This window comes from Plectropomus leopardus, chromosome 17, assembly GCF_008729295.1.
Source record: "Plectropomus leopardus isolate mb chromosome 17, YSFRI_Pleo_2.0, whole genome shotgun sequence".
Classification (NCBI taxonomy): Eukaryota; Metazoa; Chordata; class Actinopteri; order Perciformes; family Serranidae; genus Plectropomus; species Plectropomus leopardus.
Genome location: NC_056479.1, coordinates 8,606,066 through 8,631,980, shown reverse-complemented (window position 1 = coordinate 8,631,980; position 25,915 = coordinate 8,606,066). Strand labels below are relative to the sequence as shown.

At 34.9% G+C, this 25,915-nt stretch overlaps 1 protein-coding gene, 1 long non-coding RNA gene and 2 other non-coding genes across 4 annotated transcripts in view; 1 reads left to right on the top strand and 3 right to left on the bottom strand.

Annotated features, from left to right (window-relative positions):
• shank1 (SH3 and multiple ankyrin repeat domains 1) overlaps nt 1-14,482 on the top strand; it is an 83,504-nt gene extending 69,022 nt beyond the window's left edge. Inside the window, 1 exon segment of the mRNA XM_042505266.1 lies at nt 13,461-14,482. Within this exon segment, the coding sequence (XP_042361200.1) occupies nt 13,461-13,548 (88 nt within the window). The 3' untranslated portion in view covers nt 13,549-14,482.
• Nucleotides 14,483-18,472: 3,990 nt separating this feature from the next.
• Nucleotides 18,473-20,325, bottom strand: LOC121957207. The gene is made up of 3 exons (XR_006106738.1): nt 20,280-20,325; nt 18,809-18,844; nt 18,473-18,591 (listed from the first exon to the last, which is right to left on the bottom strand). It is a non-coding gene; the product is annotated as an uncharacterized LOC121957207 (long non-coding RNA).
• LOC121957344 lies at nt 18,662-18,751 on the bottom strand. The gene has a single exon (XR_006106761.1). It is a non-coding gene; the product is annotated as a small nucleolar RNA SNORD88 (small nucleolar RNA).
• On the bottom strand, nt 18,910-19,001 carry LOC121957343. Its single transcript, XR_006106760.1, has one exon. It is a non-coding gene; the product is annotated as a small nucleolar RNA SNORD88 (small nucleolar RNA).
• Nucleotides 20,326-25,915: the final 5,590 nt, after the last annotated feature.

The following is a 25,915-nucleotide window of genomic DNA, read 5'->3' as shown; positions in this document are numbered from 1 at the left end:
GTTAATTAGGAGCAGTATTAAAATATGTACACTGTTGGGGTATTTAGTATTCGGTAGAGGCAGCACAACGTGAGGCGCATTAAAAATGAAACTAAACTGTTAATTCTCCTGGGCTTAAAACTGTCTTCCACTTACATAAATCTGCAAATATCATCTCTCATCCCTCGATCTGATCACCTGTGAATGTATCAACAGATCAATTATCCACCCCACAACTGACATTCAACTGCGACGGACATAAAAAGAACTCCCAATGCTGTGCTGCATTCATGAACTTGCAAAAATGTTGGATATTAGAGTGATATCACAGACCCCCCATCGTCATATGCTACCACCACAGATACTTGGCATATGTATTTATAGATGTTATTAATCATTGCATATCAAAATCAGTGTCCTTTGATGACAATCTTTTAATTGTTATTGAGAAAATAACAGTTTAATAGAATATTGTTGATATTGTTGTTTATAACAGAAGAAAGACACACTGAATGTAATAAATGAATAAAAAAAGAGAAAAATACTTAGAAGAAATATTGCTGTTAATATTACTGTTTAATATTAAGTTAAGTAGAGACAGAAATGACAGACTGTTTATGACAGAGGACACTGAATGTAATCAATAAAAAAGCCTAACAAAAGAGGAAAAATTTAAAAGAAAATATGTTACTTTTAATACTACTGTTAAAAATGACAATGACATGGCACAGTGGCGTCGTGGTTAGCACTGTTGCCTCACAGCAAGAGGGTCGCTGGTACGAAACCCAGTTAGAACGGGTTTAGAACGGGGGCCTTCTGTGCGGAGTTTGCATGTTCTCCCCGTGTCTGCGTGGGTTCTCTCCGGGGTCTCCTCCTGCTCCTGCTTCCTCCCACAGTCCAAAGACATGCAGGTCAGGTTGATTAGTGACTCTCAATTGCCTGTAGGTGTGACTGTGAGCGTGAAAGGTTGTCTGTCTATACGTGTCGGCCCTGCGATAGTCTGGCGACCTGTCCAGGGTGTACCCCGCCCTCCGCCCCAATGACAGCTGGGATTGGCTCCAGCCCCCCCGCGACCCTTGGGAGGACAAGCAGTTACGGAAAATGAATGAATGAATGAATGTTTATGCAGAAAGACTGATTATTAATAAAATAAGGAAAATATATTAAGAAGTTTTATGCTTGATTTGTGATAGTTGTCATTATAACGTACATGTAATATAAAAAAAGAATGCAGCAGGGGTCTGCGCCATAGGCGAATGCAATTTGGGGGTCTTTGGCATGGCAAAGTTTGGGAACCCCTGGTAAAGTATGCCAAAAAACATCAAATTTTGACATGTCAAAACAATGGCTGAAAAAGACATATTATAGCTTTCAGAGACACGTCGTAGTATACAATGTCAAAATAAAGCCCAAAAAAGTCATAATTTAGCATGTCGACAAAATGGTGGAAAACACTATAGTATAGTATGTTGAAAAATGTCAAATTTTGATATGTCGAAACAATTGCTGAAAACAACATATTGTAGATTGTAGAGACACGTCATAGTATTCAAGGTCGAATAAAAGGCCAGATATGTCATAATTTAGGATGTGGAAAAAATGGCCGAAAATGCCATAGTATAGTATATGTCCAAAAATATGAATTTTTGGCAAGTCAAAAAGATGGCTGAAATTACATATTATAGCTTGTAGAGACGCGTCATAGTATACAATGTCAAAAAAATGGCCCAAACAGGCTATAGTATAGTATGTTGAAAAATGTCACATGTTGACATGTCAAAACAATGGCTGAAAACAACAAATTATAGCTTGTAGAGACATGTCATAGTGTACAATGTCAAATAAAAGACCAGAAACATCATAACAGGTCATAAACGTCATAATTTAACATGTTGAAAAAATGGCCAAAAACGCCAGTGTAGTATGTTGACAAATGGCAAATTTTGACATGTCATAAAAATGGCTGAAAATGACATATTATAGCTTGTAGAGACATGTTATAGTATAGCAAGTGAAATTAAAGGCAAATAAAGGGCAAAACCATCATGATTTATCATGTTGAAAAAATGGTCGAGTGCCATAGTATAGTATGTCGAAAAATGGCAAATTTTGACATGTAGTAAAAATGGCTGCAAATTACATATTATAGCTTGTAGTGTCGTGCCATAGCATACAATGTTGAAAAAATGGCCAAAAACGCCATACTTTAGCATGTCGAAAAACGTAAAATAAAAAAAAAACCGCAGTTGTATAGTATGTGGAAAAATGTCACAGGCATGAAGACTGATTATTATTAATTAAATAGGGAAAATATACTAAGAAGTTGTATGTTTGATTTTCGATAGCTTCCATTATAATGTACATGTAATCAAAAATAAATAAATAAATAAAAATGCAGCAGGGAGGTCCTTGACATGGCAATGTTTAAGAATTCTTGTGCTATAGTATGGTGTTTTTGACATACTATACTATGACTTTAAAACATTTAAAATATTGACGTTTTTTCAACATGCTGTACTACAACTTTTTTCAGCATTTTGAGAGCCAATTTCTAAGTGTATGTATGTATCTAATATGTAAACATGGTGCCTTCATTAAAAAAGGGTGTTCAGTTGCATGCAAGACCCTGTGTGTGTGAGGCATGAACAAACTAAATCCAAATCAACCGGTAACCTAATAACAAAGATATCACAACAACTCATTTAGTAGCATTATATCAATACATGGTACACACGATATGATGAAAGACAAAGCAAACAGTCTTGCTCAGCCTGTACTTATGTCCTAATGCTATGCCCAGATGTCACTTGCCAGTCCAGTAGTGGGAGAAGAGTTTCTTGGGTTGCTGGCTGAAGATAAGAGGTTCCGGTTCAGTCACTGCTGTGCTATTCCAAGGATCCAGGAGGAGGCTGGCCGGTCCCGGTGTCCTTACAGAGATAGCAGTTTAGTGCTATCTCAGTTTTGTTCTCCTTGTGGTTTGAGAAGTAAGCTGAGGTTTCCTAACTTCTGTAAACTTCTTATTCAACATGCCATGCTAAAAAAATACTTAAACGTGCTATAATATGACTGTTTTTTTTGACATTTTTAAACACTTTTTTGACCAGTTTTCGTCTATAGAATGCTATAGAATGGCTTTTTTTCTGACATACTTTAAAACACTTTGATTACACCATACATTGACATACTTTAAAAATGACTTTTTGGACAGTTTTCTCAACATGCTATATTATAAACTCCTTAAACATGCTATATTATGACTTTTTTCAACATTTGGAGCGATAATTTTTGTTATGTTTTTTCAACGGGTTATAGTATGGCTTTTTTCGACATACTATACTTTGGCTTTAAAACACTTTGATTATTAACTTTTTGGACTGTTTTTTTTTTTTTTTTTTCAACATGCCATGCTAAAAAATACTTAAATTCTATGCTATGACACTTTTCGACATTTGGAAGCATGACTATTTTGACCATTTTTCGACATACGATACCTTGGCTTTAAAAGACTTTTTGGACCTTTTTTTCAACAAGCCATACTGTAAACGTCTTGAGCATGCTGTACTATGACTTTTTTCTCGACCATTTCTCGACTTGCTATAGTATGATGTTTTTGTCATTCATTCAAACCTTTATTTAAGACTCGGGAAATCATTGAGGAAGAACCTAATTATTAATAATGCTGAGTGTGAAAAAGGCATTTAAAAAATAAGCAATCAAAAAAAAGTAGACAGAATGATACAAAACAACAAACAATAATAGCAATGTAAATAGCTAAAAATAGACAGGAAAACAACATGGTAAAATGTAGAAATTATAATTAAAATCAATCTGAAATAATGCATTTGTATAGCCGTAATTATGGAAGAGCGTCCAAGTTTAAGTTCCTTTACAGATTATTCCATGTATAAGGTGCACCATAAGAGAATGACAGTTTTCCTAGTTCAGTTCTGATTTGGGGAACGTGTACTAACAAGCTATTCTTTGACCGAGTACCCAGATTATGCGACTTCAGAATTAAATGGGATGAAATATAGGGAAGAAGCATCTATTTCAAACCTTTATAGATAGTAACATCTTCAGCATGCTGTACTATGACTTTTTTAAATATTTGAAACCATGTCTTTTTTGACCATTTATGGAAATTCTACACCATGGCTTTTTGCCATTCTGTAATTTGGCAAAACAAAAAGCTCACAACTACTGAATTTTTTGAGCATTTTTTCAACAGACCAGACTAAAAACTGCCTTAACATGATGTACTGTAACTTATTTTAACATTTGGAGCGATCACTTTTTTGACCATTTGTCCCTGTCCTATAGTCTGGCTTTGACATTCTTTAATTTGACTCAAAAGGCTCAATATACTGGCTTTTTTGACTGTGTTTTCAACAGGCTATACTATAAACTGCCTCAACGTGCTGTACTGTGACTTATTTTAACATTTAGAACAATGAGATTTTCAACCATTTTTCCCTGTGCTTTCGTATGGCTTTTTTTTGCCATACTGTAATATGGCTTAAAATGTTTAACATATTGACTTTTTGGACTGTTTTTTACAACAGGCTTTACTATAAACTGCTACAACATACTGTACTGTGACTTCTTTTAACATTTAAAGTGATCACTTTTTTGACAATTTTTCCCTGTCCTGCAGTAGGAGTTTTTTTTTGCTATAGGGTAATTTGGTTTAAAAAGTTTAAAATATTTTCTTTTTGAATTGTTTTTTCAAAAGGCTATAGTATAAACTGCCTCAACATACTGTACTGTGAATTATTTTAACAGCTGGAGTGATCACTTTTCTGACCATTGTTCCCTGAGCTATAGTATGGCTTTTTTCTCTATCCCTTACTTTGGCCAAAACACTCAAAATATTGACTTTTCGGATCATTTTTTCAGCAGGCGATATTATAAACTGTCTCAGCATGCTGTACTATGACTTATTTTAACATTTGGAGTGATCACTTTTTTGACCATTTTTCCTGAGCTATAGTATGGCTTTTTTTTTTTTTGCCATACTGTAATTCGGCTTAAAACGTTTAAAATCTTGACTTTTTGGACTATTTTTTCAGCTAGCTATACTATAAACTGCCTCAACATGCTGTACTATAACTTATTCTAACATTTGGAGTGATCACTTTTTTCAAAGTTTTTCCTGAGCTATAGTATAGCCTTTTGTGCCATACTGTAATTTGGCTCAAAATGCTCAAAATATTGACTTTTTTAAAATATTTTTTTCACCTAACTATACTATAAACTGCCTCAACATGCTGTACTATGACTTGTTTTTAACATTTGGAGTGATGACATTTTTTTGACCATTTTTCCTGAGCTATAGTATGGCTTTTTTTTGCCATACTGTAATTTGGCTTAAAACGTTTAAAATCTTGACTTTTTGGACCGTTTTTTCAGCTAGCTATACTATAAACTACCTCAACATGCTGTACTATGACTTGTTTTAACATTTGGAGTGATCACTTTTTTGACCATTTTTCCTGAGCTATAGTATGGCTTTTTTTCCCATACTGTAATTTGGCTCAAATTGCTCAAAATCTTGACTTTATGGACCGTTTTTTTCAACTAGCTTTACTATAAACTGCCTCAACAGTAGGACCATTTTTTCAGCTAGCTATAGTATAAACTGCCTCAACATGCTGTACTGTTAGTTATTTCAACATTTGGAGAAATCACTTTTCTTTTTCAAACATACTTTTATTCAACTTTTTACAATGCAGGGAAGACAGGAAAACAAAATACATAATTATACAAACAGTAAACAAATTACTGACAACTAAACCTAGGAAGCTAAGATAGTAACAAACAAGCAAACAAACGGACAAAAAGCAAAACCAAAACAGACAGGCAGAAAATAAATAGAAAAATGGGTAAATAAAAAAAAAAAAATTAATAAATATATTTAGAGACTCCAGAAGGTTCATGGACGACAGCATTCTGATACCACATCAAGCTATGGCCCCACATCATTTTTCCAAGCCAGATCTATAAGCAGATGCACCAAGTAATCAAGAAGTGGGTCCCAAGTCCAGTAGAACAAAAAAGTGTTGTCCTTTGAGGCTGTAGAGAGAGCTTCATATGTAATGATACTTGTCACACCATGAAGCCACTGGGAAAGAGTGGGAGCTTTATCAGAGATCCATGTGACCATAATACATTCATGAGCGCAGTGCAGCAGAATATGCAAAAGGTCTTTGTTGTAGAAATCAGCAGGTAGCTCGTCAATTATGGGATTAATTGTCTGCTGGGGTAAAGACAAGTCCTTGCACTGAGATGTAGTTGGTGCTTAAAAATTACATTAAACTGCTGACAAATTGTAATCCAAAAGTGTTGAACACAAGGACAAGTTCCACAAAAAATAAAAAAAATGATCAGTAGAGAGCAATCACTTTTTTGACCATTTCCCCCTGAGCTATAGTATGGCTTTTTTTTTTTTTTTTTGCCATACTGTAATTTGGCTCAAAATGTTCAAAATCTTGACTTTTTGGACCGTTTTTTAAACTAGCTATGTTATAAACTGCCTCAGTATGCTGTACTATGACTTGCTTGAACATTTGGACTGATCACTTTTTTGACCATTTTTCCAGGGCTATAGAATGGGTTTTTTTTTGGCACATTGTAATTTGGCTCAAAATGCTAAAAAAACCTTGACCTTTTTGGACCGTTTTTTCAGCTAGCTATACTATAAACTGCCTCAACATGCTGTACTATGACTTTTTTAACATTTGGAGTGATCACTTTTTTGACCATTTTTCCTGAGCTATAGTATGGCTTTTTTTCCCATACTGTAATTTGGCTAAAATGTTAAAAATCTTGACTTTTTGGACCGTTTTTTTTTCAGCTAGCTATACTATAAACTGCCTCAACATGCTGTACTATGACTTTTTTTTTAACATTTGGAGTGATCACTTTTTTTGACCATTTTTCCTGAGCTATAGTATGGCTTTTTTGCCATACTGTAATTTGGCTTAAAACGTTTAAAAATATTGACTTTTTGGACCGTTTTTTTTCAACTAGCTATACTATAAACTGCCTCAACATGCTGTACTATGACTTATTTTAACATTGGGGAGTGGTCATTTTTTTGACCATTTTTCCTGAGCTATAGTATGGCTTTTTTTTCCCATAGTGTAATTTGGCTTAAAAATTTAAAATATTGACTTTTTGGGCCTTTTTTCAGCTAGCTATACTATAAACTGCCTCAACATGCTGTACTATGACTTATATCAACATTTGAGTGATCACTTTTTTGACCATTTTTCCTGACTTATAGTATGACTTTTTTTTGCCATATTGTAATTTGGCTTAAAACGCTTAAAATATTGACATTTTGGACTGTGCTTTCAGCAGGCTATACTATAAACTGCCTGAACATGCTGTAATATGACTTATGTTAACATTTGGAGTGATCACTTTTTGGACCATTTTTCCTGAGTTATAGGTTCGCTTTTTTCTTTTGGAAGAAACCTCAGGAAGAGCGGCAGAGGATGATGAGTGCTCCCTCTCCCCGATGGGCAGACTTGCAATAGATGTCGTAAAGACAGTTGAATTACAATAATAACAAAAAGGAAAGAGACAGAGAGAGGGGAAGAGAGAGGGAGAGATGCATGCAATAATGCTAGGAAACGCATATCATTTTACAATAATGATAGTTGTAAAATTACTGAATGCACTCTATGATAGTATGTTGGTAAAAGTCCCATGTGTATATTGATAGTGGAGGCATGACTGAACATAATGGCAGTAGAAGGTTGTGTCAAACAGGATCACGGTATCAGCGCATCTAGGACCCACAACACAGGCGCAGCTTCAGACAGGACCATAGCAACAGCAAAACCAAGACCATGATCAGGGCAAGTCGGGGGTATAGTATCAGTGCAGCCACCGCACAAGCACGACCAAAGGCAGGGTCACAGCACAAGCACAGCTATCACCACGATCAGGTGCAGCCAAGATTGCAGCCAGGCTCCAGGAAAACTAGGAAACAATGGAGCAGGAATGCTCCAGAAAGGCAATGGAATTAGTGTAATGCATTTAACAGACATGAGCATTTGCAGATAGAGGGAGCAAGAGAAGGAAAAAGGAGCTCAGTGTATCATAGAAAGTCCCCCGGCAAAAAAAGTCTTATTTTAGTGGTTTCAGAAACGGGCTTGGCAAAATGGCTTCATAGCGCAAAATTCGATGAAATTCGGTACACTTATATATTATGCCCAGACATACCTTACTACAAACACTTAAAACAGTTAAAAAAGACACAATTGTCTACTGAATTTTCATAAAATGAATACTGAATTTTCCCTGCAAAGAACTTAGTTGATTATTGGCCTGATTCATATATCAGTCGGGTTTTTGACAGACCTCACTGCCGATACTGAATTTTTCCTTTCAACACCATATGACCCTTATATCAGCAGAGCCGACAGATATATCAGCTGATATTTTATTTTATTTATGCCATAAAATATAATTTGGCTGTAGATTCATACACTTTAGACATTGATTGTGATATTGCAGAACAAATTAAGTCGCGTAAAATTGAGTGATATATAATTTTGGCCAATAAATCAGGTGAAGTGGTCCCGGTAAACAGGTAAAACCAGTATCAGCAGATGCGTCTGTCAAAATCGAGGAATATCGGCCTGACTCATATATCAGTCGAGTTTTCAACAGATGTAACTGCCGATACTGAATTCATTGCTGCCTTTCAGCTTTAATTTTAAATAAAACCTTAAAGATGTCTTGAATTTGGCTTGCTTTGATATAGGAGTATATCAGGGAAAATGTTGTTTTACTTAAAACATAATGACTGGCACAATTTACCCCGTAGTGGCTCAACTTACCCTCCCCCTAGGCTGAAGTTGAAGGCTGAACTTTTTTTTGAAGAGTTATAATCTATTTTGAATTAATTTCAGATTCAAGGATGCACCACATCCTGAAATAAATGTGTCAGTTGTAGTTGGATGAAGATTAAAAAATAAGATATACATTCTGTTGTGGGTGCTGGATCCAAGGTAAACCAAAATGTGAAAAGATAGAGATCCGCACACCAGGAAGCTCCCCTTAAAGGATTTTATTCTGCGAAAATGTGATGTTTCGAGCCAAAACCCTCTTCCTTGTTAAATATATGTCAACAATCACATGACTCAAAGACAGCTGAGGTCATTCAATCTGTAATGAATACAGATATACAAATATGTAAAACGTAAAAGTGAAAATACCTAGTAAATATAATGTATAAAAAGGCACCGTCTGTGTGTGTAGATGAATAATAGTGTGTCTATACACTAGAACATGCACAGATTATATGCAAAAAATTATACATAACAATTTATATGAGAGTCAATAGTTGTATTGTGTCTAACACACAAGGATAGCACACTAGGAAAAAACATGCACATATCATGTGTATCTATACAAAACAACAATAACTTACAGATCATAATAGTTAGTATTCCAAAAACGATTCAAGCTTAACAGCTAATATAATAATCATAATAACAGCTATAATTCTCTCTATCAGAGGCACCTCTAACAAGTACATTTAAATACAAAAGTAGATAAAAGAATACTGGATGGCACATATAGTCCTCTAATAAGTTTCTTTGGGTCTTGTCATGGAAAGGCATTCATATTGTGACAAGCCGGAGAAATGCGCAGTTGTGTTTTTGATCCAAAACTCTTTGTAACCCCTTTTTCTGAAATGGTTCTCCAAATCTATGGACTTGATATGGAAGTCCTCATCAGAGCTGCAGATCCGTCTAACTCAACTGAACTAGGAAATGGGGAGACTTGGATGATATGACTCACCATGCAGGAGAGTTTCTATCTGTCGGTTTGCGATACAGATCCGTTTTCAAGCAGTTGTTTTCTTTGATTATTAGCACATCCAAGAATGACACAAAAATGTCATAGTATAGTATGTCATCAAAAATGTGAACAAAACATCATAGTGTAGTATGTCGTCAAAAATGACACAGAAACGAAATGAAACAAAAATTAGGGAAAAAAAAGTCATCGTATAGTATGTTGTCAAAAATGTGACCAAGATGTCACAGTCAAATATGGCATACAAAATTCATACTATCGTAAGTTGTCCAAAATGTCCAAAATCATAGTATAGTATGTCTGAAAAATGGCATATGACAGTATAGGATGTTGTCCAAAAAATTAAAGAAAAAAATCATTGTATAGCATGTTGTCCAAAATGGCCTGAAAAAGTCATAGTATAGTATGGCATAGAACACGACACAAAAACGTACAGTATTTCACCCAAAAGGGCATAAAAAAGTCACAGTATTGACTATTACAACAACAACTCATATATAGTATGTATTTGAAAGAAAATGTCATAAAAAATATCATAGTAGAGTATGTTAAAAAAGTAACAAACAAGTCTTTGTATAGTATGCTGAAAAACTAAAAAGACTCAGATTGTACAGGTGCATCTCAAAAAATTAGTATTTTGTGAATTTTGTCACATGCAAACCAAATTGTTTTCAGCATTTTTCTATTTTAATTTTGATAATTACAGAGTAGGTAGAAAATTTGAATATTTCATCTTAATTTTGAGTAAATGACCATTCAAGGAGTATGAATACTGTGTATCTCTTAGTCAAGTTCAGTATAAGCAACCAGAATCACGAGGAAGACTGCTGACTTGACAGTTCCCCTGAAGACGATCGACACCCTTCACAAAGGAGGATAAGGCTGAGAAAGCTGGCTGTTTGCAGTATGCTGTATTAAAGCATATTAATGTAAAAGTTGACTGGAAGGTAAAAGTGTTTAAGGAAAAGGTGCACAAGCAACAGGATAAAAGTATATTTTGCGTTTCATTTTGAAATCAAGGTCCTAGAGTGTGGAGGACGAGAGGCACACAATCCAAAGAGTTTGAAGTTCCCGCAGTCTGTGATGATTGAGGGTACCTTGTCATCTGCTGGTGTTGGTGCACTGTGTTTTATCAAGTGCAAAGTCAACGTAGTCGTCTACCAGGAGATTTTGGAGCATTTCATGCTGCCATCTGCTGACAAGCTCTATGGAGATGACGATTTCTTTTTCCAGCAGTCTTAGCACCTTCCCACAGTGCCAAAACTACTTCACTTCCAAATGGTTAGCTGACCATGATATTACTGTGCTTGATTGGCTTAGCCCACTCACCAGACCTGAGCCCCATAGAGAATCTATGGGATATTGTCAAGAGTAAGATAAAAAAGACCCTACCCAGAAATACAGACAAGGTGAAGGCCACTATTAAAACCACCTGGGCTTCAAGAACACTTCAGCAGTGACTCAGGCTGATAACCTCTATGCCACACAGCGCTGATGCACTAATTCGTAGAAAAGGAGCTCCAACAAAGTACTGAGTATATAAATGAACATGCTTTTCAGAGGTTGGACATTTCTGTACTGTAAATCCTTTTTTGAATGATTTCCTAGGAAATACTCTAATAATTAAAAATACTGGGTTTCTGATTTTCATGAGCTATAAGCCATAATCATCAAAGTTAAAACAGAAAAAGGCTTGAAATATTTTAGTTTAGATGTAGTGAATGTACAATATATGAAAGTTTACCATTTTGAATAAAATTACAAAGAAAATTCACAATTTTCAATTTTTTTAAGATGCACCTGTAGCATGCCAAAAAAGTCACCATATAATGTGTCAAAAAAAACCCAAAAAAAACATAGTACAGCATTTTAAGAAGTCACAGTATAATATGCCAAATAAGGCATTGTATAGTATTTTTTTTAAAAACCTTAAAAAGTCATTGTATAGTAATTAGTCATCGTATAGTCGAAATTTTAAAAAGAAATCCTAGTTTAGTATGTAGAAAATACGTCACAGTATAGTTTGACAAAAAAATCTTGAAAAAGTATAGTATGTCAAAAAAACTACAAAAAGTTATATTACAGTATGTCGAAAAAACTAAAAATGTCAATGTATAGTATGTCTAAAAAGGTTAAAACATTAAAAAAAAAAAAAAAAAAAGCAATAGCGAACTTTGTCAAAAACATCCAAATTTGGCAAAAAAAAACAAAAAAAAGTCAGAATGTTGAAAGAAAATAATAGCATAGTTTATTGATTTTGGGGGAAAAAATCGTAGTATAGTATGTCCACAGAAAAAGTCATAATACACTTTGAAAAAAATACTAAAAATACCTTAAAAAATCATATTGAGTATAGTATGTTGAAAACAGTTCTAGTAAAATGTGTTGAAAAACGCTGTAGTTCAGTATGCCAAAAATAGTCTAGTACTGTATCTTGAAAAACAAACAGTTGTAATATAGTTGTAATATAGTATGTCGGAAAAATGTAGAAAAAGGTAATAGCATAGCATGTCAAAAAACAAAAAAATAACAAAGTCATAGTATGCTTTGTAAAATGAGACATTGGAAAAAAAAACATTGTATAGTTTGCCAAATTTTTTTATAACAAAGTTATAGTGTAACATATCAAAAAAGTCATAGTATAGTTTTTCAAATAATAGTAAGTATAGCATGTCAAAAAATCATAGTATAGTATGTTGAAACTAAAAACAACATAGCATATCATTTAAAAGTCATAGTACAGTGTTGAATAAACAAAAATGTCATCGTATAGTATGTCGATAAACAAAAATGTCATTGTATAGTATGTTGATAAAACAATTAACAAAAATATACCAAAGTATGTTGATAAAAGTTAGAGTATGCCAGAAAAAGGCATAGTACTTCATGTTTAAAAAACAAAAAATAAGTCCTAGTATAGTACGTTGAAAGAAAAAGGTACAGTATATGTACTATAAATTAAAACAAACAGGTCCTATTATAGCATGTCAAAAAACAGTCATAGATATACTGTATATCACAAAATAAATGTCATGTAGTATGACAAAATTGTCATAAAATGTAATAATATAGCATGACATAAAACTTTGGAAAAAAGTAATCGTATTGTGTACGATATGTCACAAAATGTCATTAAATATATCACAGTATATTATGACTTTAAAAAAAAAACAACAAAAAATTGTATCATGTCAAAGTATACACACAAACACATACATCACCCAGGCAGTTGTGATCTGCATGATTGAGGGTCAAAGTGTTCTTGAAACTTGACGAATCACAGGAGAGCTGGACAACACTGTCTGTTCAGGTACAAGGCATTGCCTGCAAAGAAAGGACAAAACATGGGTTAAAACATCAAGATACATATTATATATGCATGTATGTGTCAATGCAGCTGAAAAAATAAACCCAGCTGTTATCAGTTATCAAGTGTGTAATGACCAGTATTTCCCCAGTCTTATCAGTCTTGTGAGTCCACAGCACAAGAGCCACCATACTGAATGAACAAAAAATTCTCTTTTCTCTAAAAAGCAGGAGTCACACGAGCACTTCTATGCTACATAACAACAAACACCATTAATTATCATTAAAAAAAAACACCAAACAACACTTCTGTCCTATGTCTGTTTTTCTGTCCTCAGGCTTTCCAGCAGCCCATTTCCCATTTCTGTTCTTTCACCTCGGGAAGGACAGACTGAGAGGAGGAGGGACGATGGTAGTCGCAGCTGAGGTTGCAAACACAGAGGCAGAAAGAAAGAAAGAAAGAATGAAAGAAGGAGGGGTTGGAGTCAACGAGGGAGGAAGACACAACTGCTGCTATCCATGGTGGATTCACACAACAAATGAGGGGGGAACAGATTTCACACAGAGAGTGACAGAAAGAGGGAGTCAAGTCTGAAAGGGAGATGAAACACAGGGATGGAAAAAGGGCTGACGATCCATAAAGACACCGGCTGGCTCTACCTAGTTGTGGCAGGCTGATTTACACAAGTACACTCCCCACATGCATGCACAGTCACACCAATGAACAAACACAGTTGTATCTAAAATGCATATGAAGACACCATGGCTGCAGCATAAATCATGAGTGAAACCAAACCAAATACTTGAGAGGAACAATCAAAAGCCAGTATTTTTTCTTTCAAATTCAGCAGGTTGTGTTGCGATCTAGAGAAGATAAAGGTGTCCTTCATCGCTCAGCCATCTCGTTAAATAGTCCTCTTACCCCTCAGCTGGCTGGTTAAATCTGTTCAGGTTTAATAGTGGAACCCACCAAGAATATTTAGAGTGCAATCAGTGACAACCCCTCCCCGTGTGAGTGGATGCTAGTTTTGTCTGAATATTATTGAGGATGCATATCTGAGTGTGAATGGGGATGAGTGTCTGCAGGTGTGAGGCTTTGTCTGTCTGCATGGTGAGCGAACGACGCAGGGCAGTATATCATGACAGCTTCCACGTCTTTCAGAGGTGACGAGGGCTCAGACGGATAACTCGTGTCCTTGGCTCAAACCGAGGAGGCTGGCTGCGCGTTCGATTGGTTATGACTTTTTTTTTTTTTACCTCACACTATGGTAGGGCTCTGTCTTCACTGCAGGTCCTGTGAGCAGGATCCTACGTGTTTCTCTATAGCTCCTTATCATCTTAAGTCTTATAATGACATATATACAGACTGGTCACTGTATCACAAATTTGTAGCAAAAATAAGTGCCCAGACCAACAAAGTATATATAGTAAAAAAAAGAAGAAACACCGATACACACACAGGCACCCAAGTTACTACTACTATACATGCCTGCATGCATACACCAACATGTAGACACACATACACACAAGCACTTGCAAGTGATTGTGTTAGAGTTTATGGGACACCTTATATATAGACACAGTATATGTTTTGGATCCACAAAATGAGACAGACTGTGCTTTCAACTGTTAGACGGGAACAATGCGAAGAGAAATCCCCCCAAGGATTCGATTTACAGAGAAAGACTTTCTCGAGAGTTGAGGCAACTGTTGTACAACCACTGAGACCTTCCGTCCACCGAGGGAAAGGAGAGGGGGAGGGGAAGAGGAAAAACTGCCATTTTCTTGCTCTTTCCCCACCCAATCCCCCCTGCTCCTTCCAGGAGTGGCCCCACCCCTCTCTCTCGACAAAATCCAGGAGGAAACGAGGAGCCACCAGGCCGAGGGGATCTGACATAAAAACGCTTATATCGAGTTTTAATACTATGATTGTTCTTACAATTTTTAAACTTTAAATGGGAATACTGGAATACTGATATTGATATGAAGAGATTTATTGTTACTATTTATCATTACTTTCATCGTCCTTACTGTTATTACAGCTTCAGAGAGTTCCTGCTTTCTGCCTTTGGTGGTTGTGTGATGAAGATAATTTCTGACTGTGTGATGAAGATAATCGTGCTGGCTATATAGATAAATATATATGTATATAAAGGTATTTTTGACTTGAAAGATGTGTATTATTTCAGGCACCCTTAACATTGCTTCCATGTGATGAGAAGCATTGCAACTTGATGTGAAGCACATTTTAGGAACATTTTCTTTCTCCTTACTGTTTATTTTGTCAGACTGTGAAGCTTTAATAAAAAATACATGTTTACAGCCTCAAAATATGATTTTAAAAGGTAGTGAGTAATATGCAGATACTGAACGTGTAGCAACTGTTACTCTGGGGATGCCCACGAGACACATAAGTAAATATTGGAACTTTAAAAGTATTTTCAAAAATTCTGGAAACCCCCTTTTTCTGATTGATCATATTATCTTCTTTTTTTTGCCACGTCTTGATGTCTTTAATTTTCCCATCATTATCCACTGCACATTTACATCACATAACCTCAGTCCTGATTTTCTCACTCTTTCTGAGATCAAATATAAGGGCTCTCTCATGACCTCTCTACCTTGAACAACGCTTCACCTCCTGCTGCTTTTGAGTCCTCTAACACATATCAAAATGTGCGTTTTCCATTGGGGCATCGATGGGAGAGTTCACTTCCCACGCGGCTCTGCTATTCCTCTGTCTTTGCAAAAAGATAAATGAGATTTCATAGATCACTTCGCCCAAAGTGCACACACAGGCATGCAAATAAGCAAAAGTGGATTTGTCTCTGTAAATGCTTTGTGCTGGTGGTCAAGGAGAGATTATTATATTTGAATACAAAGGAAATATCAATAAGGACGATGAAAACAATGGTCATCTAATTATGGTTTAAGATGTAAAAAGGAAAAAGAAAAAAAAGTCTCAAAAGTTCTAAAGAATCTCTGTCTTCCAAATAATGTTTAACATGAAAAGGTACAATGTATTTATTTAACCGTTCTGCTTTCTATACAGTTCGACCCATTCTCTACATCAGCCCCCTTCCACTGTTGATGACCTGACAGTATTAAGAGCTCCAGTCTGTAGTCGCTTATCATTTGCATCTCCTTGTTTGTACAAAGCAACTTCTGCAGCCACTGACGTGTGCCAGTATGCTCACAACTCATTGTTTATTACCAGCATATTATGCAATGACCCTATTTCCATTAGCAATGGTGGCTTTTCACACTTCCCTTTAAAGGGTTTGAAGTAATTTTCAGCCAAAAAAGGGGGCATGTTTCTGAAAGGGTGAACAAGCAGAATGCGGGAGCCACATTCTGCTTGTTTCTATCACGTCTCTAAAACATTTGCTAGTGTAAATAGGGCCACTAAATAAGTTTGGATAAGACATCTCTTATTGCTACAATGTTCTCGTTAAGTGACTGGTGAGAAACAGCTTTTGGAGACTTGTTTTTGATCCTTTCCTTGCATTTAGAGATTGTAATGAAGATGTGGCTCGCCGCTGCTGTTAGGAGAAAAGATCCGAGGGAATTGGTCTGACTCTATAGAAAGCATTTCTTTTCCTTTAAGAGATCTTTTAAAAAATGAGAATATGAACTGATGAAAGATAACTTACAGAATATATATGTATATGTGATACACATATACACACATTCATATAAACCTATATGAATTTCAGATGTTTTAAGATAATAAATTGTTAGAATTATAATAAAGATACAGAAACAAAGTTGTAATTTATGTGGTCCGATTTCTTGACTGAAACATATTTCATTTCCATCTTGACCTTTTCTATTCCCTGACTCACTTTATTGGTCGCTAAAGATTAGATATCAAGTTGTCATTTAAATTTGGTTATGGTAAACTATTGTACCATTTTAAATCACACTAAGATCAAATTGATTACAAAAGTGTATTAAAAAATACATTATATATGGCACTCGGGGTACCCACGGGACCTTAAAAATCTTACAAAACCTTGAATTTAATATTCCTAAAATAAGGCCTCGAAAGTTAACTTTAAATTTAAACGAGAACCCGGGGGGTACCCTAGTACTGCACATTAAAGAAAGAATTCACCCACAAGAAAGAAATCATTTGTAAATCAGTTAGTTGTGCTGTTATCTTGAATTCATACAGAAAAACATTTTTCTTGCATGCTTCCACACAGTACGGAAAACAATGATTTATTTTTGTGAGTTTTTCCACAAATTCAAGGTAACGTGACAAGACTAATTGATATACAATTGGTATTTTGAGGGTGAAGTATTCCTTTAAGCTTCTCAGGCTGATAGTGTTACAGCAATGTTTAAGATCAAAGCCCACAAGTACAGTGCATACTATGTACCAATGATACTTATAGGATGTTATTGCTAAGTAACAATTTTGTGTTCAGGAGGGGCCTAGAAAAAATGACTTGTTTTTAAATTACTCTGTAAATATTAAATGATTACAGGGTACAGACAGTAAACCAACAGTACAGGTTCCTATTAAATTTAACAATAATTACTAACATGAATAGAAGTTCATACATCAACTTCCGTAAACAATTATTGATTTGTTTTTCACACACTTGAGTAGGAGAAACTGTTTATCTTGTTTACTGACCACTACAGTTAAAATCAGTTTTGATGGTCATATTAATCATAGAGTCTACACTGGATGTGATGCAGCACGGTAACTCAGTACTGTACTTTTTAATAGTAAGAAACAACTACAACTAAAAAAGTACTGCATTCACTTTAAATTTGAGCCAGTTTTTCCCCACTAACAATAATAATGCACACAATATTAATTAATTTATATATTTTTTTAAAAATAAATGAAAATGTTTAAATTATTTTGTAGATGTCTTGATTTGAAATTATACAACTAAGTAATTATTGTAACTATTAACAAACTATTGTGGTCAAAACGGTTAGCCAGGTTTCCAAAGTACCCTGTAATAATTAAACAGGTATTCAGTCATTCCAAAAAAGTATTTCAAAGTCCCTCTCAAAGAAAGTTGTTTACTAACCACTTCAGATCACTACCAGCGCAAAGAAAAGATATAAATTGTAAAAACATTTAAATGACTCAAACTAACCTTAGAGGATTTAAGTTTTGGTTTTGTTATTTAATCAAAATCAGTACATTTCAGTACGAGGTTCTCACTGCTGTGAGTCAGACTATGGACTGGTCAAACTGCAACACATTCATAAATGCTGCAGCTGAATCATGCCAAAGTGACAAACCCAACAACAGAAAAGGTCACAAGTCATTACATCATACCTTCCTTACTCTAAAGTATATGAACAAAAGTGAGTAAACAACTTTACATTAAGAGTTTTATTTGATTCAATTGTAGCACAAACAGTTCAATATTAGGCATTGTAAAATATTAAAGAAAATGACAATTACATTTATGGTGACGTCGTTGAGATGACCAGTACCTGAAACAGAATGAAAATGGCAGTCAGGATTACCATAATCCTTTACGGTCAAAAAATGATATATAGCAATCATCTCTTCAGACTCTGCCTTGTCAGGGGCAGAGATGCACTTGTGTCACCACTGATTTTCTGAGCCCAGTGCTATACATCACAAGAGATCACCATTCACACAGTGTCTACTACTAAAGGCAAATAGGTTACGATTTAAAACACAAACCTGATGCAAGTCCAGTATGAGTGTCTTAATTTCCACCTGAAAAACAAAAGCAATGGTTAGTGTGTGGTTACATTTCACACGTAAGACCATCATTAGCATATTTTCTCCTCAGAAACTCTGGCTTGTCAGGGCCAAAGATGCACATTACTCTTCAGACAGACTCAGAGCCCAGTGCAAGTCATCAAGGGAGAGAGGATGCTAAATCCACATTAAGTTTAAGTTTCAACAGCTCACAGAAACAAATTCACAAAAAAAGGCAATGGGACACAGTAACCAAAATGCTAGTATATCTATACTCACTACACCAATATCCTAGCCAATATAAAAACAATAAACTTCACATTTAATTTACAGTAAGTGTGAAATTGTCTGACTTCTTCCGCAGTAATGCTTTGCTTGATGAGGATTTCTCAACAGAAATCGCTTTTAACAAAGACAAATAGTGGCAAAATGCACCAATGCACACCAAAACTTCTTTGACCCCTCTGAACAAGGGCTGTTTAAATCTGGTTTGAGCATGGGGTCCCTGTTTCTATAGTTACAGCATTTAACAGGTTATATTTTTAATGTCCTCGACAGAAGTGCTAGAATGTGATTGTGTCTGATTTGAGATTTCATGAATCAAATGTAAAATCATTAGTGTTCATTGCCCTCCAGTGGTCACAGTTAATAGTCATGAACACTGAAAAGAAGAATGAGAATAAAGTCCTCACCAAAGGACCAAAAATGTGTCCGTCTACACAGTAAATGAGGGCATTTCTAATTATGAGAATACTTTGCATACTTCTTAGTCTCCATGCAGACTCAGAGCCCAGCACAAGTCGAGGGGGCTGCAGCTATATCAACATACTTATTCAGATAATATATCCAAGACAATCAGCATTAAGTTTTTGTATGTGTAGTAAAACACAGTGAAGTTGCGCTGCTTCTTGTCTCTTGCTAAATCACCTTCGGTAGCTCACCGCACTGTTAGCTTAGATGCTATTGTAGAGTTCCCACGTGGAGAAAAGCCCACAGCGTTAATGTTTATCCGGCTATTTCGGCTGATTATGCATGCTGACAAAACAGATTTAACGATTGACAACTAAACCCAGTTGTAAATTGTTAGCTTTAAATTGCCATGTACAACACGTGTCGTTAGAAATGGCCACAGACTTTGAGTCGTAGCCACGTGTTGCAGTGTTAATTTAACCATTTATCCACCAAAGCCATCTCATAAATTCATTAAGCACTCTAATTTCGCAAATAAGCTCGCACAGTTTGTAACTTCCAAGTTTAACGATAATCAAACGAATCACAGTTAAACGTGCAACTTTAGCATAAAACATTTCGTAGCATTAAATCTTAATGATATCCAGTAGCAGAATGCCGGTAGGTTGTAATAGCTACCGATGTATAACAACGTATTATACTCGACACGTAATCACAAAAAAGAAACTTCACATAGGTAAAATTAAAATTATTAGCTCACCAGTTACACCAGCGACGTTCAGTCGACCCATGCTGTCGAAGCGACAGCAACCAAAAGACCGGATGTACTTCTTCGACTTTTGAATAATGCCGGTTGGCTTCTAGCTAATACGGACATTACCGCCACCTGGTGGACGGGAGCGGAACATAGCCTAACCAGCAAACCTCTCTGTTTAACCTCAACATAAATGATTAAGTGGCTATTATTAATAACTACAATGCTGACCATTTCCAAATAAGCCAAGAAGAAAACTAAGAGGTCAGTTTCACCTTACATTCGCAAATGAAATAAGATCATAGTCTATGGATAAAATACATTACAGGATGTATGAGAGAACTAATGCTAGTGCTGCCTTCCTGTGGCCACTTCGCGCAGTTGCATGTCAATTTGAGGTACTTTATTTTAACTCGGTATCAGTTTACTACCTCTACGTGTCAATGAATATGTGTTATTTTAATATAAAACAATAAAACATTATCTTTTTGTAACCTCATAATAATTACAAATAGAATCAAATAGTTTTTTTATTTTAAGATCGTACACAGGCACTACCCAGCGAAGGGTAATACCCACCCACCCATAGTGAATTAAAGATGCATTTTTGGTAATTGTGGAGGAGAAACTATTAAAGATGTTTTTGTGCATTGTTTTATGTCACCGGTTTTTGGTATGATTTACGAGACACTTTTTAAAACTTTTTAAGAAGATGTCCCACTAACAAAATTAGATAAATTACAAATTTTTATCAATCCCAATTTCTGATTTGCTGAAAAGTACGCAATTTATTTAATTATTATTATTTTAGAGATACTGATTTTAAAACATGCTTGACAGCTAGTGAATTTTAAACTACACAGTAAAGAGGCATAAAATAATTGAATTATTCAGACATTTCAGTTTAATTCTGTTCTTTACGCAGATCCTGAAGGTTTTTTTTTCTTTTTTCATTTAAAATTTTGTTTATTATGCAATTTATTATTTTTTAAATTAAGAAATACTGTTATACAGCCTTTATACTTTGAAAGTGTTGAATGTATATTTATTGAACGTGTCTATAAAGTTTGAGGGATTAGAAAACAAAAACAAAACAAAAACAAAAAAAAAAAAAAAAAAAAAACACCATCCATGTAACCATGTAATTGCGGCCCTAAGTCAAAAGTAAATTAAAAAGTCAGCTTCACCTCACAGTTACAAAGACACATTAGTGGATCCATTAAAGACGCAGTGCTGGTGCTGCCCTCCTGTGGCCACACTGCGCAACTGCAAATCGTTTTTTTAATGCCAGACGACTTTTCCTCTTCAGTTATTCATTTTAAAAAAAAACAACCACTAAAACGTACAAAAACCAAACAAGCCTTGCATATTTACAATAATATTAATCTTTCATATCCATGTAAAATGTTAATGCTATTTCATTTTTTTAAATTACGTTTCCATAAGAATTACATGCTCAGTCGATCATTTTTATTGCTTACATGTCAACAATCAGTTTTTTTCCCCTCTAAATTAAGAATTTCGGCATTTTTTCTTCCTGTATCACTGAGTAATTTTAAAGGACAGCTGTGTTTTATAGCTGCTTCACCTCGAGACACAAAGTAAGGTAAGATACAGTACTAGATGTATTAGAGAGGCGCTGCTGGTGCCCTCCTGTGGCCACACTGAGCAGCTGCAAGTACATTTTAAATGCTCTATTTTAAAAGCATCAACTATTTTAAATGTGCAGATACCTCACTCTCCCCAATTCATCAAAAGCCACAGATACTAATTTTAAATAATGATGATATTCACTATTGCAGTGAGTTTCTAAGAAAAAGATTTACCATTCATAAGAACAACTGCGTTTTCTGTGAATCTGAGATTGAAACTCTGGAACATTTATTTTCGCATGTAATTTCATAAGAAGTTTTTGGGGATTGTTTCAAAATTGGATATCAATATCTACCCTCAAGCTCCTAATTTGAAGTATTATATAATATTAAATTTGGTGTTCTGATGGCGGATAAACAATGGGATATGATGTTCAATAGCTTGATTATTATGGCTAAACAATTAATCCACATACAGTATATAGTTCTTATTAATGCCAGACCCAATTTCCTTTTCTTAATGAGTGAGTTATTAATTTTGAAAGAAAGAAAGAAACAAACAAAAACACTGAAGCGTATAAGACCAAACAAGCCTTGCATATCTACAATAACATTTGTGTCTTATTTTTTTAATAGACCTCTGATTTGAAAATAAAATAAAATAAAATCATATCATGTGATTGCTATTTTATTTATATAGATTTATTTTCCATAAGAGTTACATGTGCTGTTGATAATCTGCATTGCTTATTTATCAACAATCGAATTTGTTTCTAAATAAAGATTAGGATATATATATATATATATATATATATATATATATATATATATATATATATATATATATATATATATATATATATATTATATATATATATATATATAATAAACGTGATATTATGACTGTATCGACAGCAATTATGTATTGTATTTCATTTTATTTAACCGTTCATCTCTGGAGGAGAAGCGCCTTCCTATCTGATATCTTCCAGGGATGTATTATAAGGAAGTCTATATCTTCACTGGAGGGCAGAAACAGACGAGACTAATTCAGATAACAGGACTGAGACGCCCTCTGATGGTCATATGGAGAAACTGCTACTGCATTTCACTAGTAAAGTCAGCTGCAACACAACATAGTAGCACTTCCGAATAACACTTTCAAAATAAAACGCTTAGACCAGATAAAGTTAGAAGCAGAAATCATAGTGTTGACAGAACTTAATAATAGAGGTAAAAGAGAGACGCAAAAGATTAACAGATCTTCCATTTTTTTCTCCGTGTATTACAGAATCATTTTAAAGGATAGTTGTGTTTTATAGCCGCTTCACGTCATAGACAAACAAGGTAAGATACATAACTGGATGCATTAGAGAGCCGCTAGTGGTGCTGCCCTCCTGTGGCCACACTGCGCAACTGCATGTACATTTTAAATGCATTATTTTGTATCAACCTATTTTAACCAAAAGCAAAAGACACTCATTTTAACAATCCGGACTAAGAAAAAAAAATCCATAATGTTAGCCATTTCCAAATAAATCAAGAATTAGACTAAGAAGTCACAAACATGATAAGATTAATTACTGGGTGTATTAAGGAAGTGCTGCTGTTGCTGCCCTCCTGTGGCCACACTTTGCAACTGCATGTCCATTGTTAAATGATTTATTTGAAAAGCATGTTTTAGTCGTTTTACATGTTCAGATACCTCACTCACATTATTGCACTAAAAGCAAAAGACACTGGTTTTAAAACAATAACAATATTTGCCATTGCAATGACTTTCTAAGACAAAGATTTATCATAAGACCAACTGCGTTTACTGTGAATCTGAGATTGAAACTCTCACGAGTTAGCATGTGATTCCATAAGACGTTTTTGGGAATCGTTTCAAAGTTGGATATCAATATTTACCCTTGAGCTCCTCATTTGGAATATAATAATATTAAATTTGGTGTTCTGATGGCGGACAAAAAGGGGATATGATGTACAATAGCTAGATTATTATGGATAAACAATGAATCCACAAATGTAGATTTTTTTTAAGGCCAAAAAACCTTCCATATTTACAATAATATTCCTGTTTTATTTTATGAAAAGACCTCTGACTTAAAAAAAAAAAAAAAAAATGTTACTGCTTTTTTATTTATATTGATTTTCCATAAGTTACATGCTCTGTCGATATTTGTAGTTTCATAACAATCGAATTTGCTTTTCAATAAAGTTAAAATAAACAAATAAATGTGATATTTTGAACGTATCAACGGCATTTATTTTACTTTTCTCCCTATATTAGAGAGTAATTTTAAAGAACAGCTGCGTTCACAGCACATGAAGCCAGTCTATGAGCCAAATAACCCGTGTGTATTTACATTCACGAGCACATCTGCCCTCTAGCGGTCACAACAGGGAACAGCAGCTACTGGTCAAGTCAAACACAACATGACATAGAAGTACTTCCGGATAATGTTTTCAAAATAAAGCATCCACACCAAGCAGATTACGTAGCACCAGAAGACAGAAATAATTCCTATATTGTAAACAAAGAGTGTTGACATCGTCACAACTAAATGGAGGTAAAAGAAAAGAGAAACACAAGTGTGACAGTTTTGCATTAATGCACACTGTATCTTCTTACAGCACGGTGCATAAAGTTTATCAGGGATTATCGTTTTATAGAACCAATACAAATAATCTATGAAGCAGAATCAAACTATTTCTTCACTTTCGTGACCAATGCGTGCAATTAGGCAACTATGGATGTTTTCAAAAAACGGTAACAAATTTATGTTGAACAAAGGGGGCACAACACTTCCGGTTAAAATGTCAAAATAATAGGCTGACTTCTCTGTAATACATCTATGACACAAAAGAACCAAGTATAGAAGTAGATAAACACTATTACAACATGATGAGTGATGTTAGACTTAAAATATACAACGTTTTTGAGTGTCGACCTTCCCAAGCCAATGTATTAATGCATAAAGACACACAATCATATATCAGTAAAGTTTGCAGCTGGCTTTAAATATAGGACGTAAAATCTGCCACATCAGTTGAAAGACAGAGCTGTAAATTGTGTTTCCAAGTGATCAGCTGCGTAACTTTAATTTAACTTGAGTAAAATAGATGACAGTGAATGCACTCACTCACGGTTTATTGGATCTTGTATTGAGTCCATCTTCACAGATGCAGTGGAAAAGTTTGCCCAGCAGATTTCCGATTTGAATGTCAAATGCCCGAAGACATGAAAAATAATTTTAACACTACTACAGGTGCTCAAAAGCTTGGCAAAGTCGATTTTCAAACATGCAGGTGACAGCCATTTTTTATATCAGTTGGGTGGCCTTAGATATGCCTTTTCAAAAAAAAAAAAGAAAAAAAAAAGCAGAAGATGAAACCCGGTTTAATTTGTAGTTCCATCAAAATAAACGGGATAAATGCACATCAGCGCACTTGCCAAAACGTTTATAGTCAACACAATTTTTAAGTTTACTTTTTGCACTTTTCTTAGTGTGATATAAATCATTGACCCTTTTATTTTAAATCATGATTTTGATGTTAGAGCAAAAAGAAGAACCTTTGTACTGAGACAATATTTTCTTGAGCAAAAGTTAAAGATGCATCAATATCGATTTTTAACAAAGTGAACATGTGTCCACATTACTGAAATAACCCAGGATTATGTCCCAGTTATTATTTGAAAAACTTACCAAAAAGAAGAGGGATGTTGGAGTCAGCAATGCTCTAATATTATTTACCTTTCCTACAGGAATTTACACTGTGTCGCCGCATGGTGAATCTTCCACTTGTTGACATGTTCTGCCTCTTATGCCTATTATCATTTTAATCACAGGATCCCACAGTGTTGTCATGATATCTGTCTACTATCCTTCCAGATTTGATTATAGGATTACTAACACAGCATTACTGGTTCCTAAGAGCAGGTTGTAACTGGGCGGCAATTTATAACCGTCTAGTTATTTACATGGCATGTTCTGGCATGGCAAAGTTTCACAAGTTCAGCATAGCATGAAGCAATAGCAAGATATG